Here is a 13,466-nt window from a genome sequence, read left to right as displayed (position 1 = left end):
TGCAAAGGGATTTAGAAAGTGGCATCCGCAGGATGTGATGATGGATTACATGCGAGAGTAGAGGAATCAAGAACAACCTTGAGGTTTCTGACTTTGACACTGAGTGGATGGTGGTAATGTCAGTGAAGGCAGGACATACAAAGCAGCAGATTGTTGGGACCAAATCAAAGATGTTGAGGTCTGTTGTTGACATGTGGCATTTGGGACTGTGAGGAACATTGAGAGGAAAGCTCCCTCAACCCCTGGCTCTTGGCCTGGAGTTCTCAGAGAGAAGAGAAAGCTGGTCATCCATTAAGGATCTGAGCGACTCGGGCGGTCCCTGGGGGCAGTGTCTGAAAATAATCTCGTTTTCGAAGAGCCCATTTACCCTTAAAGAAAGCTTTTATAGTGCTTTCCCCAAGTGATTTGTTTTTCCAAAGGCCACTTTAGAAAGCCTACTAATTTTCTTGAGAACTCATTTTGAATTTAATTGTGTATAGGCAGGAATCAAAGATTCAAATGTAATGAGATTAATTGAGTGTCCCTTTTAGATAAGAAAATTTTTGCTGCTGTTGAGTTCACTGCTCTGGAATACCTGCTAGTGGAAAGGCTCTAGCTTTGAAGTATGCACATGGGTTGTTGTCGAATGCAATTGAGGAATGTGAAATTGATTGGCTCCCTCTGTAGCCCCAGATTTAGTGTCAGTTCTTATGTCATAAGAATTAAAGAACTATGAACTCACCCTTCTGCCTTGGTTAAAACAGGGCAGAGCCTACTATTCTCGTGTGGACTGGACAGGTTTCCCAGCCTTATCCATCCACTACACCATTTTTGGAAGGGGAATATGTTGAGGTGTGTTTTGTGGTTGTGTAAACGTATGGCTCTAAGCCTTTCAACACCTCCATTGAGGGTCCCAGATTAGAAATTAGGGCTACAGCAAAAGAGATGGTTTGGATGTTTTATCTGTGCAAACCATTAGTTTATCAGTTCCACAGCAAGTGGAGTAAGACTGCAAGGTTCTCTGCTCTTTCCTGTAAAAGTAACCATGAAACAGATGCACAAGTGCTGGCCTGAATTCTAGTGTGGATGAGGGATGTGCAGAACTAGCTGGAGGGGTCTTTGAGCAAAGTGGAAATGCCTGCCCTGCTCACAGGCTCATGTAAAGAAAATGGTCCAGAGTGGATTTCTCTTACAAGGTATTGCTCAAAGGGCTTTGAAGTAAAATCAAACTGGCATCCTGATGAACAGCCTGAGCTAGAGGGAGGTCACAAGCTTGGAACTACGTTGACGAAACTTCAAGCAACAGGCATGTTCAATATTGGATAGAGGCAAAAATGACCCAATTGGACATTCCTTGTAGGAACCATAAGTGTTAAGGGTACAAAAAGAAGGCGATTCATGCTTCCATGAAGTGGCAGCATAACCTAGTTGGGGAGGCACCAGGACTCAGGGGGACTGACTTATTGATGCTCCCACATCCCCAAATTTCCTCATTTAAGCAGCACCACTCACAGAGTATACCTCAAATGAGAAGGACAAGGATTGAGGAAGGAGATTGGAAGACCGAATTTCTGGCAGGGAAATAGACTCAAATGTCATGGGGGTAAAGCAGAGAGTGTGACAGTGTGAGGTTGGCAGGACAGGAATATGGCAAATTGATAAGCATGTTCTCTGACCACAAGGAAAAATCACAACTCAGCTTCAGCCAATTGTCACCGTGTAGGACTGTGGGCCAGTGCTTCCAGATCTTCTGATTTTTTGAAGAGCTGATGCAAATTCAGTTTTAATTGTGACATGTTTCATTTCTTTTAAACACTGCATAGGCCAGCCGCCGGCTCATGGGCTCAGTTCCTGAGCTTCCTGTTATATCCTTAGTTTCAATGTTATGGGAAAGAGTAGGAGTCATAGAAAAGAACTGTGGAAAAGGAGCCAGAGAGGTATATAGGAACCAGAAGAGACCTGAGTTCACGGAAACCAGGCATTAGGGGGTCTTGGCATGAATATGCAAAGAAGGTCAAGGAAGGTGAGGGCTGTCAAGTGTCCACTAGATTTGAGAAACAGCTGTCCCTTGAAAGCTAGCCTGAGCCACAGTCAATAAAGGCAATCTCTTGGAGAAAGTAGTTTTTGACATTCCTGCCCAGAAGAGAAATCTTTTCCTGGTGGTTCACTGTCTTAAAGAGCTTATTCCACCAGTCTGCCCCTCAGCCCGCCCAGCCTTGAGTTGCTTCTGAACAAAGGTTATTTCAAGGCTTTTATAGCAAAAAGCAGGTGCAATGTGACTAAAGGAAGGCAATGTTGTGGGTTCCCCAGGCCTGGTTTCTTTATCCTCTTGGTGTACACAGTCATACTACATTTCCCAACCTCTCTTACAGATAAGCATGGCTATAGGGCAGTGATCTGGCCAATGAAATGTGGGTAGAAATGATGTACACCAGTGCTTCCCACACTTTAATGTACGTGAATCACCTGAGAATCTTGTTAAAATGCAGATTCTGATTCAGTGCATCTAGGATGAAACCTGGGAGTCTGCATTTCTTTTTTTTCTTTCTTTCTTTCTTTTTTTTTTCTTTTTGAGACGGAGTCTCACTCTGTCACCCAGGCTGGAGTAAGTGGTGATCTCGGCTCACTGCAAGGTCCGTCTCCTGGGTTCATGCCATTCTCATGCCTCAGCCTCCCGAGTAGCTGGGACTACAGGCGCCCGCCACCACACCCAGCTAAGTTTTTGTATTTTTAGTAGAGATGGGGTTTCACCGTGTTAGTCAGGCTGGTCTCAATCTCCTGACGGTGTGATCCACCCGCCTTGGACTCCCAAAATTCTGGGATTACAGGTGGGAACCACTGCGAATGGCGAGAGTCTGCATTTCTATGAGCTCCTTAGTGAAGCTGACATTGCTGGCTTATGGCCTATCCATTGAGTAGCACAGATGGGCATCCTTTCCAGGCCTAGCCTGACCCAGAGGCACGTCCTGGCCTCCTTCTCCCTTTGCTGGCTGGAGGCAGAGGTTTCTGTGGAGTACTCTAGGCCCTAAGGAATGGCTCAGGCCCTAGGTAGAAGGAGCCTGGGTGCCTGAATGATTGTATGGAGCAGAGCTTCTCTGCAGATCCACCTGGGACTAAGATGACATGGACCCTTATGAACCTAGATTGTTATAGCAGTTAGCTTTCCCAGTAAACACAGTGATTTTTAAGATAACTAGTCAAAATTAGAACAAAGAAGACGTTTGAGTATTAAAGTGGGCAATACATTCTAGAATTTATTTCTTTAAGGGATTTCACTGATCTCGTATTAATTGACCCCACAGTATGCAAAGAACTAATAAGACGCTTGGCACATTGAAGTTAGCCTATAACCTTGGATCTTGTGGCAAATACTGAGAATCAGCCATTTATAACCTCCTTTTGTTTTGCTTCCTCAACTAAAGAGGTTGGAAACCTAAAATATTCACCATTCCAGACTTCTCAGTTAGAAACATCCATAGGCCCAAGTTCTAGCCAGTAAGATGTTACCAAAGTGATTGGATGCAGCTCTGGGAAAGTTTTATTTTTTAAAGGGACATAGGTGGCTGATGTATTTTATCCATTTGTTGTTTGCCCATCCCTTTTTGTTCCTAGCTGGAACATCCAGTGCAATGCAAGAAGCACAGCAGCCGTCTTGTGACCATGAGTTGTAATGTGTCAAGGATGAGGGAGTAAGAAAATAGAAGGAGGCTTGTCCCTGACGCTGTGGAGCTGCTATACCAGGCATTGACTGCCTATCCCGCCTCACACAGTGCGTGAGATCAGCTCTTGGATTCAGCCAGCTGCTATAGTTTGGTTAGTTTGACTTTCTTTAAATGTCATGTTGAAATTTGTTCTCCAGTGTTGGAGGGGGGGCCTAACAGGAGGCGTCTGGTTCATAGAGGTGGATCCCTCATGAATGTTTTGATGCTGTCACCAAGGTAATGAGTGAGTTCTCACTCTATTAGTTTCTGCAAGAGCTGGTTGTTAAAAAGAGCCTGACATCTGCTGCCCCTCTCTCTTGTTCCCCTCTCACACATGATTGCTGCACACACCAGCTCCCTCTTCACCTTCCACCATGAGTAGAAGCAGCTTGAACCTTTCGCCAGATGCCCAACTTCCAACCAGCAGAGTTGTGAACCAAATAAATCTTCACTGTTTATAAATTACCCAGCCTCAGGTATTCCTTTGTAGCAACACAAACAGATGAAGACATCACCGTCAGCAGATTCTTAATTAGTTGCAGTTGAACTCTGTCCTAACTGATACAGGGTTGATGAACTGCATTTGCCTCAGTGCCACAGGGCAAGGGAGAATGGGAGTTCATGTTTATTGAGCAACTTCCACATGTCAGGTAATAGGCAGCCTCTCAGTTAATCCCTATAATGAACATACCACTTTCAATATTCTCGCTTTACAGGTGAAAGTGAGACACGAAGAAACTCACCTAAGGCCACATATGCAGTTTACGGAAGAACTCAGCTTTACACTCAGGCTTGCCTGGATCCCAATGTACATTACACCAAACCTTGATGTTGCATAAGAACCAAGATGCACGAGTGATTCAGGTTAAGAGAGATTCTTTAGAATTTACCAGTGCTTGGCATGAGGTCTTTGATTAAACATTGACATCAACAACCATAAATTTTAATGACTTCTACTAACTCTTTGGCTTTGATTATCTATCACTGGGCATTACAGGGAAGCCTAACAGACTATGTATCTCACTTCAAGGCAAACTTCAAGCATCCAGATGCATTTGCATTGGCCTGGGAATCCTTCACGCACTCCAGGACATGAGGGAGCGGGAACCAAGCCAGAGAAGGTCACTCAGCTGCTGCAGTTGGAAGAACCACTTCTGAGGATGAGTTCAAACCATTACTTCTCCACTTCAGAGCACCCAAAGTGTACAATTTAGACTATTTTAATTGCATGACTTTATCACACACTTTGTTTTAAAGGGTTTCTCATGCCTTGTGACATTCCTGGCTTAAACTGTAAAGTCCTTGAGAGCAGAAAGCAAGACACCCATGGAGTCCACCCATGGCCTGGCATTGAGCTGCATAAATGTGGGGTGAACAAGAACCCAATGGTGATAGCTTCTGCCTGTGGAGGGCCCACTACGACAAGGTACTGCATATCTGAGCCCACTTTCATCACCACAACAACCTGCAAGAGAGGAATTGTTAACCTTGTACAGATGAGAAAATGGGTGAGGATGATGAGAGTGGAAGCCAACATCTTCTTAAGTTCTTATTACGCGTCAGTCACTGTGCTAAGCACATGATTTCACTTAATACCCACAATAACCCTAGGAGTTATAAATGTTATGTATGTACATATTTATTTATTTATTTATTTTGAGACAGAGCCTCGCTCTGTCAGCCAGGCTGGAGTGCAGTGGTGCGATCACGGGTCGCTGCAGCCTTGACCTCCTGGGCTCAAGCGATTCTTGCACCACAGCCTCCCAAGTAGCTGGGATTTCAGGTGTGTGCTACCATTCCTAGCTGATTTTGTATTTTTCTTTTTGGTAAAGGTGGGGTTTTGCCATGTTGCTCAGGCTGGTCTTGAACACTTGAGCTCAAGAGAGCCTCCCACCTCGGCCTCCCAAAGTGCTGGGATTACAGGCATAAGCCACCACACCTGGCCTATAAATGTTATTAAATTCCCCATTTTACAGTCAAGTAAACAGAAGTTCAGAATGCTCAAGGTCACCAGCCCAAGGCCACCAGGATAGTAAGTGGCAGAACTCAGCCTTTGAACGTAGGACTGTGAACCTCTGAAGCCGACCTTATCTCACTACATTGCACTCGTTGGACTAGAAATAAAAGGGAGTCTGTAAATGGTTCTGGTCAGAGGGCAGCACACAGAGAAGGGAGATAGGGCTACCTCAGAACAACAGCCGAAAGGAGGAGCAAAGGGGAGTGTGGGTGGAGGGGCAGCTTGGGAAGCAGGTGAAAACCAAGAAGGGAAAGGCGCCCTGCCTTCCCTGCCCTGATCTTCCTTGGAACCTTAGGCTCTGCCGAGCCTCTGGGAACCTAGTTCTGGTCAGGCATGTCCTAGAAGCAGGCCTTGGGGACTGACACGGAGCCAGCCATTTTCCAGGAGTGGCTCTGAACACAGGATTCCAATCCAGTGTTCACACCTGCAGTCTAATTCTCTAAATCGTGCCATATAAAGCATGGTACAACATGGGGTCTGTGGTCTCTACTTGTGCTGTGTGACCTTGGGAAAACTGCTGATCCTTTCTGAGTTTCTGTTTCCTCAACTATCAGATAGGGAGATGAATTGTACCCACCACACAGGGTCGTGAGGATGGAATGATGTCACATTTAATGAAGCGCTTAGGACAGTGTCTGGCACACTATGAATGTTCACTATGGGGAAGTTGTTATGAAAATCCCTTACATTCTGTCCCAGGGCATGGCTCGGTCCCAATGCCTCAGGAAGAAGCAGCCTGCTCTGTCCCCCAAAATGTCTGCTGATGCAAAATGTCCAAAGAAAAAAGCAGGCATGCAAATCTGATAGCAAAAGTGATGGTCTCAGCCAGGCGCAGTTGCTCATGCCTGTAATCCCAGCACTTTGGGAGGCCAAGGTGGGCAGATCACTTGAGGTCAGGAGTTCGAGACCAGCCTGGCCTACATGATGAAACCCTGTCTCTACTGAAAATACAGAAATTACAACAATTAGCCGGGTGTGGTGGGGGGCACCTGTGGTCCCACCTACTCGGGTGCATAACGCGGGAGAATTGCTTGAATCCAGGAGGTGGAGGTTGCAGTGAGCTGGGATCATGCCACTGCACTCCAGCCTGGGTGACAGAGCAAGGCCCTGTCTCAAAACAAACAAAAAAGTGACGGTCTAAACACTCCTGTCTCAAGAGTTTGCCCCAGGCTGCCATCATTTATTTCTCTCTAGTTGTGTTCCAGGAACTTACTACATCTCATTTAATCTTCACTATAATCTAGTGTGTCATTAGGTTCACACCCATTTTACAGAGGAGAAAGACTGAGGCTCAGAATAATATAGACACCTGGGGTTAAAGCCTGGCTCCTCTTCAGTGGGACAGAGGAGCCACATACAAATCCAAAACTGGAGGGATGGCATAATACATTGCAATTTGCTTAACCTCCCTGCAGTACTCTCTCCTGGAGATTGAAGATGATGTTGTCTATATATATTAAATGTCTGTTTTAAATAATATGTGTTCTTATGTGTTTAGCAATATATAAACCTCTTTGGCCCCCAGACACAAGGAGGCAGGGCCTCATCCCATCCATCATCCATCACCCAGGATGGGGGCACTCACGGAAAAGCACCATGAGGAAGCGAGTCTGGTTCAGCATCTGGGTCAGGCCAGCGGGCGTTAGCACTAGGAGATTGCGTTCCTCCAGGATGTGCACAGGCTTGGTTATGTGGATGCTGGAAACACCGGCGTTAACCTCCGGTGAGCTGTGGACAGCAGAGACACAAGCGGCCACCAGCAGCAGGGGCATCCAGAGCAGCTCCATGGCTGTCCTGCAGGGGCTGGAGAAGGAACAGAGACCTTATCAACACAGGTGGTGAAGCCCCATGTCATCCATCCCCCTTCCTTGTCCAGCCGGTTCACGTAGGGTGAATGTGGCCTGGGCATTGTCTCCCAGCAATGCCTGCAGCTTGGCAGCAGCCCTGGAGAAGAAGCAAAGTATTAGGTCAACCTCAGGCCCAGTGGTGACTGTATGGGGAACCTTAGAGCAGCAAGAACCCAATGGGAGCAGCTGGATGCGGAAGCAAATGCAGACCACTCAAGCCCACTGACTTCCCAGCCAGGAGGTGAGACTTGTTCAGAGATAAGGTCCCATTTCAGAGTCCTAGGGTGAGCCTCTGGATCTCAGAGATAACTGGCTCAATCCCCCATCACAATCCCCCAGGAATCCCTCTGCCCACAAAGTCCCCGCTTCACCTTCCTCCAGCTCCTGCTTGAATGTCCCTGTGAAGGGACGCTTACTACCTTGCAGTGTACCTGTTGAATTTTTGAACACATTTTATCAAGTGTAAATATTTAAAAAGTCATAACTATAATACACACTTGTAAAAGTTTCAAGAAATACAATACAAATGTCAAGAAGAAAGTAAAAATCTCTCCCATTCTCTCACTGCTGAGAAAGTGACTCTTAGAAGTATGGAATGAATCCTTACAGATATTGAAAATATCTATATAAACATACCTTTGAATATATCTATATTTATATATAGAGAGATATATAGAAAGATAGATTTTTTTTTTTTTTGAGATGGAGTTTTGCTCTTGTCGCCCAGGCTGGAGTGCAGTGGCACAGTCTCAGCTCACTGCAACCTCCACATCCTGGGTTCCAGAGGCTCACTCTAGTGATCCTCCCACCTCAGCCTTCCAAGTAGTTGAGATTACAGATACCCACCACCACACACAGCTAATTTTTGTATTTTTAGTAGAGATGGGGTTCCACCATATTGGCCAGGTTGGTCTTGAACTCCTGACCTTAAGTGATCCACCCGCCTCAGCCTCCTAAAGTGCTGGGATTACAGACATGATCCACCACTCCTGGCCTGAATGTATATTTTTAAATATAAATGGAATCAGATTATCTTTTTTTTATTTTTTCTTGATTAGCTCTTTTTAACCCTAGATACACACGAAAATCCTCTGGGGAGCTTTTAGGAGAACACTGACACTCAATCTCACTCCAGACCAATTAATTCAGAATTGCCCAGGATGGGGTCTAGATACCTACATATTTCAAAAGCTCCCCAGATGATTCTTTTGTTTTATTTCAACTTCTATTTGGGAAATTTTGAACATGCACAAAACCGGAGAGATGGTGTAATGTACCCCCAAGATACTCATCACTCAACTTCACTTATAGTCATGACCCATGTTATTTTGCTTATATTCTTGACTCTCTGCCCTGGATTATTTTGAATCCAGTTCTGGGAATCATGTCATTTCACCCATAAATACTTTATTATAAATATTTAAAAGAGAAGGATTTTTCAAAACAACACAATAACCTCAATACTATTATCACACTTAATGAAATGCACAATAATGTCATCATATCGTCAACTATCTAGACAGTGTGCGAATGACCCTGATCGCCTCATAAATTTTAAGTCTGTTTAAATCAGGACCCGAATGAAATCCATGAATTGCCATTGATTCCTTTGTCTCCTAAGGCTCTCCCAGGTACATCTATCATTCAGTTTGTAGCTTGAGAAGCACATGATCAAATGAAACCAACGAAGGGCAAGTGGAGAAAAGGAAGAGGGGCAGGTGGATAACCTGGTTTTCTGGGCAGCTGAATGATACAGACCATTTAAATCTATGTCTTGGTCAAAAGGCTCATTACCGTCAGCTCAGCCTTGAGTCCCTAATGATCTCAGGGTCCCAGGATTCACCAGGTGGCATGCCACTTACCAGCCCGGACTGAGCCTGGTACAGCCGTGATGAAGATCAGGTGGAACCCTGTTCTTAGAAATAATTTACTTGCTTGTTTATTTGTTCATTGATGCACTTACTTGTGAGAGAAATGGCTGCCTAAGAATTCTTTGCCTAGCTGGAGACATCAAAGTACTAGAGAGTTAGTTTTTATTCTACAGAAAAGCACTTGAATAACCTCTTCGTTGTGATATAAACGTAAGGGTCACCCAGAACCATTCTAGGCCTGACAGTCCTTTCAAACCTTCCAAACCTCCTCGGTGCCCAGAATCCCTTGGCTGGCAGGAGGGAGCCAGAGCTGCAAAAGCCCCAAGGGGCCTTCAGAGAAGAAACCTTGAAATTCAAGGTTGTGAGATCCTCTCTGAGGGGTCTGGATGGCACTTGCTGGAGGACAGAGGAGACCTTGAGTCAGCTGGACTCCTTCAGGGTACAGAGCTGAACCACGGGCCCAGCTCAACCACTGTGGAGGGCTGAGCCTCTGAGCAAAAGCTAGGCAAAAGGGGCTACAGTGGGCTCGTCCTCACGCCCTCACCTCCCAGGCCTTTGACAGAGTGTTTTGCTGGGTTCCTGATCAAGGAAGGGGTAGCGGGAGGTGTCAGGTTTCCTGCGAACCTGGGCGGGCTGGGTTATGAGCCTCAAATGTTTCCAGTGCTTCAGGTCGAACAGGACGGAGACCAAGCCCCACTGCCTGGCAAAGAGAGCCCTCTACGGTCAGACTCTGGCCACCAGGCTTCCCTCTGGCTCCATGGAGCCAGTGACAGCTCCTGTTCACTCACTCACTCACTCATTCATTCATCAAATATTTTTGAAGTCTTAAAACATGTTAAGTACCATTCTAGGTGCCAGGGCTACAGACAATATCCCCTGCATCTTAGTGGTCGGAAACACAGTGAGATAAATAGACGCGATCAAGAGTGTGTCATATCATGGTAATGCAAAGGAGAAAAGGTGGATAACAGAAGATTCGAAAGTGATAGAGTCAGGGAGGAGTGTTGATTTTTTTTTTTCTTTTCTTTTTTTTTTTTTTTTGAGACAAGATCTCACTGTGTCACCCAGGCTGTAATGCAGTGGCGCGATCTCGGTTCTCTGCAACCTGCGCCTCCCTGGTTCAAAGGATTCTCCTGCCTCAGCCTCAGGAGTAGCTGGGATCACAGGCACATGCCCCCATGCCTGGCTACTTTTTGTATTTTCAGTAGAGACAAGGTTTCACCGTGTTGGCCAGGCTGGTCCGGAACTCCTGACCTCAGGTGATCCACCCACCTCGGCCTCCCAAAGTGTTACAATGACAGGCATAAGACACCACGCGCAGCCGATATTTTAAATAGGGTGACCACGGGAAAGCTTCATTTAGAAGTTGACATTTTACTAAGGGAAGCAAAGCAGTGAACTATTGTATTTGCATTTCTAGGAGTGTGGGATAAATAGTTTCTCTCTGCCCTGCTCCTGTTTTTTCTCCCAGTCTCTCCCACAATACCTGGCTCAGCTCTGCAACATCCCCGGGCTCCCCTGAGACTGTAGCGCCCACCCTAGTCCAGCCCTGGGACTGTGCTCTCAGCCATCCTACCTCCAGCCTGCCCTGACCTGCCCCTTTATTCTCTCAGCCTTGGCCTTGGTTCTCCCGGCACCTGCTTCTCTAGCCTGACACCACTGTGGTTCTGCTGTGTCCCCCAGCACAATCTCCCCAGCCTCACAAAGTCCAATCTCAGCTCCAACATCAGCTCCCTGCCTGCTACTCAGAGGAGAGTGACTGTGATAGGAAAGTTTTATTAATGAGAATAGCCAAAATCGAGGGCCGGTCACCAGCCATATTGTGCTGAGTGCCAACTGTGTGCATTCCCTACACCAGTATCCCGTGGAGAGACCCCGTGTCTCAGTCACCCTCGTTTCCTGCCAAGAGGGTGTGGTAACCTCCTCATTGATCCCACCTCTGCTTCTACTCTTTGTACTTCACCTCAACCCATTCCCCACACAACAATCAGACATTTCCTTTGTTTTTATTTTTATTGTTTGAGACGGAGTTTTGCTCTTGTTGCCCAGGCGGGAGTGCAATCGCATGATCTTGGCTCACGGCAACCTCCGCCTCCTGGGTTCAAGCGATTCTCCTGCTTCAGCCTCCCTAGTAGCTGGGATTATAGGCGCCCGCCACCATGTCCAGCTGATTTTTGTATTTTTAGTAGAAATGAGATTTCACCATGTTGGCCAGGCTGATCTTGAACTCCTGACCTCAGGTGATCCACCTGCCTGGGCCTCCCAAAGTGCTGAAATCACAGCTGTGAGCCACTGCGCCTGGCCAAGATTTCCTTTTGACACAGGAATTCCATCACACCACTCTGCCTATTAAAAAGTGTTCACTTTTATATATTGTGCAAAAAAAGTTTCTGCCTCTTTTTTTTAACTATCTATTCACGAAACCACACACCAGCCAAACCGTTCTCTGTGGTCTACCAGGCCCCACTGGCTCTGGACCCATCTGGCCTTATCGCCCTCCTCCTCCCTCTCTCTCCTCCTGCACTCTGGGGAGCCACACCGGCCTCTTCCCTTTCCCAGGCACACCCTACCTGGGGCCTTTGCCTCTCCCTGGGGCACCCTTCCCTCACATGGTCAGCCTTTTCTGGTTCTTTGGGTCCTGGCTCAAATCCAAGCTCATCAGAAGGGTCTTCCCGGGCTGCTCTGTCTCACCCCATCTCAGCTTTCAGCACTCTGCCATATCACCATTGTTTGCATCATATTTTGTATTATTATTTCTGAGTGTACTTTGTTGTCGTCGTTTTGAACTTTATAACGTAAATACCGTTGTTCACAGCTGTTTTCTCCCCTCCAGAACAGTGCCTGCACCAGATTTGGAGCTCAACGAATGTTTGTTGAATGAATGAACGAGTGGCCTAATTTAATTCTTACACAGCAAACCCCATCTATGGTTCATTTCAGTGGTTCTCAACCATGACTATCATCTGTTGGAGGGTGTAATAGAAAATGCTGATGTTCAAGCTCAAACCCAGTAGGTTCTCATTTAATTGGTCTGGGGTTGGGTGAGTCTGGGCATTGTTACTATTTTTTTAAAGACCTCAACTTGATCCTAATGTGTAGCCATCTATACCAAAACCCACACTTAAAACTTAAACTGGCGACACCCGGCAGAGAAAAGCCTCCCAAGGCAGGGCCCATCAGTCAGATTTCCCATTTTCACTGAAGCTCGTACCTGCAGGAAGCCAAGGCCACTCCCAGGGTTACTGGGGCCGAGCTGGGGCTGTGCTGGGGGTGGGGCCACAAACTCTGCGGCCCTTAAGAAGGGAGGTTGTAGCCTGAAGAGGAGGCTCCTGGCTTCTTGTGATCAGGGCAGGACCCGCAGATGGCTGGGCATTCTAAAGAAATCCACAGGCAGAAAGGAAGTCCCTTCCTGGGCACACAGAGGCCACAGCAGCCTCAGCAGCAGTTCTGAGTTCTGGGGTTCTAGAGGACCGGGGGTGACCCTGGAGAAGAATGGGCCATTGTTGAGTAAGAGAGGGCCCTGCCTGGCAGCCCTTGCTGAGTTCACTTGAAGGGCCAGAAACAAAACTCACTGTGGGGTGCTGGATATGGCCCAGGAGGGCTCTGAACTCAGTGCCTATGGATTGGAATTTGAATCCCAGCTCTGTCTTGAACAGCTGTAGGGTCTTGAGAATGTCACTTACTCTTTCTGAGGTTCGGTTTCCATGCCTGTAACATGGCATCTAACTCAGAGGGGTGTTGTAAGCAAAGTATATTATGTGGAATTTAGAAGATAATTAAGGCTATGAAGAAAAATAAAACCTGGAAGGATGATGAGGAACGCCCGAGAGGGGGATGGGATAAAACAAGATGATTTATGCAAAATGAGCAGCTCGGTACCTGGAAGGCAGTAGCCCCCTCACCCATCACCACCCTGGCCTCATCTCCTTGGGGAGAAAGATCTCTACTCATCCTGCTCCAGCCACACTGGTGTGTCCCTGCCAGTCCTTCAATACAATGTCAGGGCCTCTGCACTTGTGGTTTTCCCTGCTAGGGAGGCTCTTTACCCAGG

The 13,466-nt window shown here is 46.7% G+C and overlaps 1 protein-coding gene across 1 annotated transcript in view; it reads right to left on the bottom strand.

The window, feature by feature from the left end:
• PDILT (protein disulfide isomerase like, testis expressed) overlaps nt 1–12,851 on the bottom strand; it is a 45,115-nt gene extending 32,264 nt beyond the window's left edge. Inside the window, exons 1-2 of the mRNA XM_033217841.1 lie at nt 12,627–12,851; nt 7,283–7,500 (exon numbers count right to left, since the gene is read on the bottom strand). Coding sequence (XP_033073732.1) covers nt 7,283–7,484 — 202 coding nt within the window. The 5' untranslated portion in view covers nt 7,485–7,500; nt 12,627–12,851. The remainder of the gene's footprint in view (nt 1–7,282; nt 7,501–12,626) is intronic.
• Between the last annotated feature and the right edge of the window lie 615 nt (nt 12,852–13,466).

The sequence above is a fragment of the Trachypithecus francoisi genome, unplaced genomic scaffold (assembly GCF_009764315.1).
Source record: "Trachypithecus francoisi isolate TF-2019V2 unplaced genomic scaffold, Tfra_2.0 Lachesis_group10, whole genome shotgun sequence".
NCBI lineage: Eukaryota > Metazoa > Chordata > Mammalia > Primates > Cercopithecidae > Trachypithecus > Trachypithecus francoisi.
The sequence above is the reverse complement of the archived record's forward strand: the minus strand, read 5'-3'. Positions and strand labels throughout refer to the sequence as shown.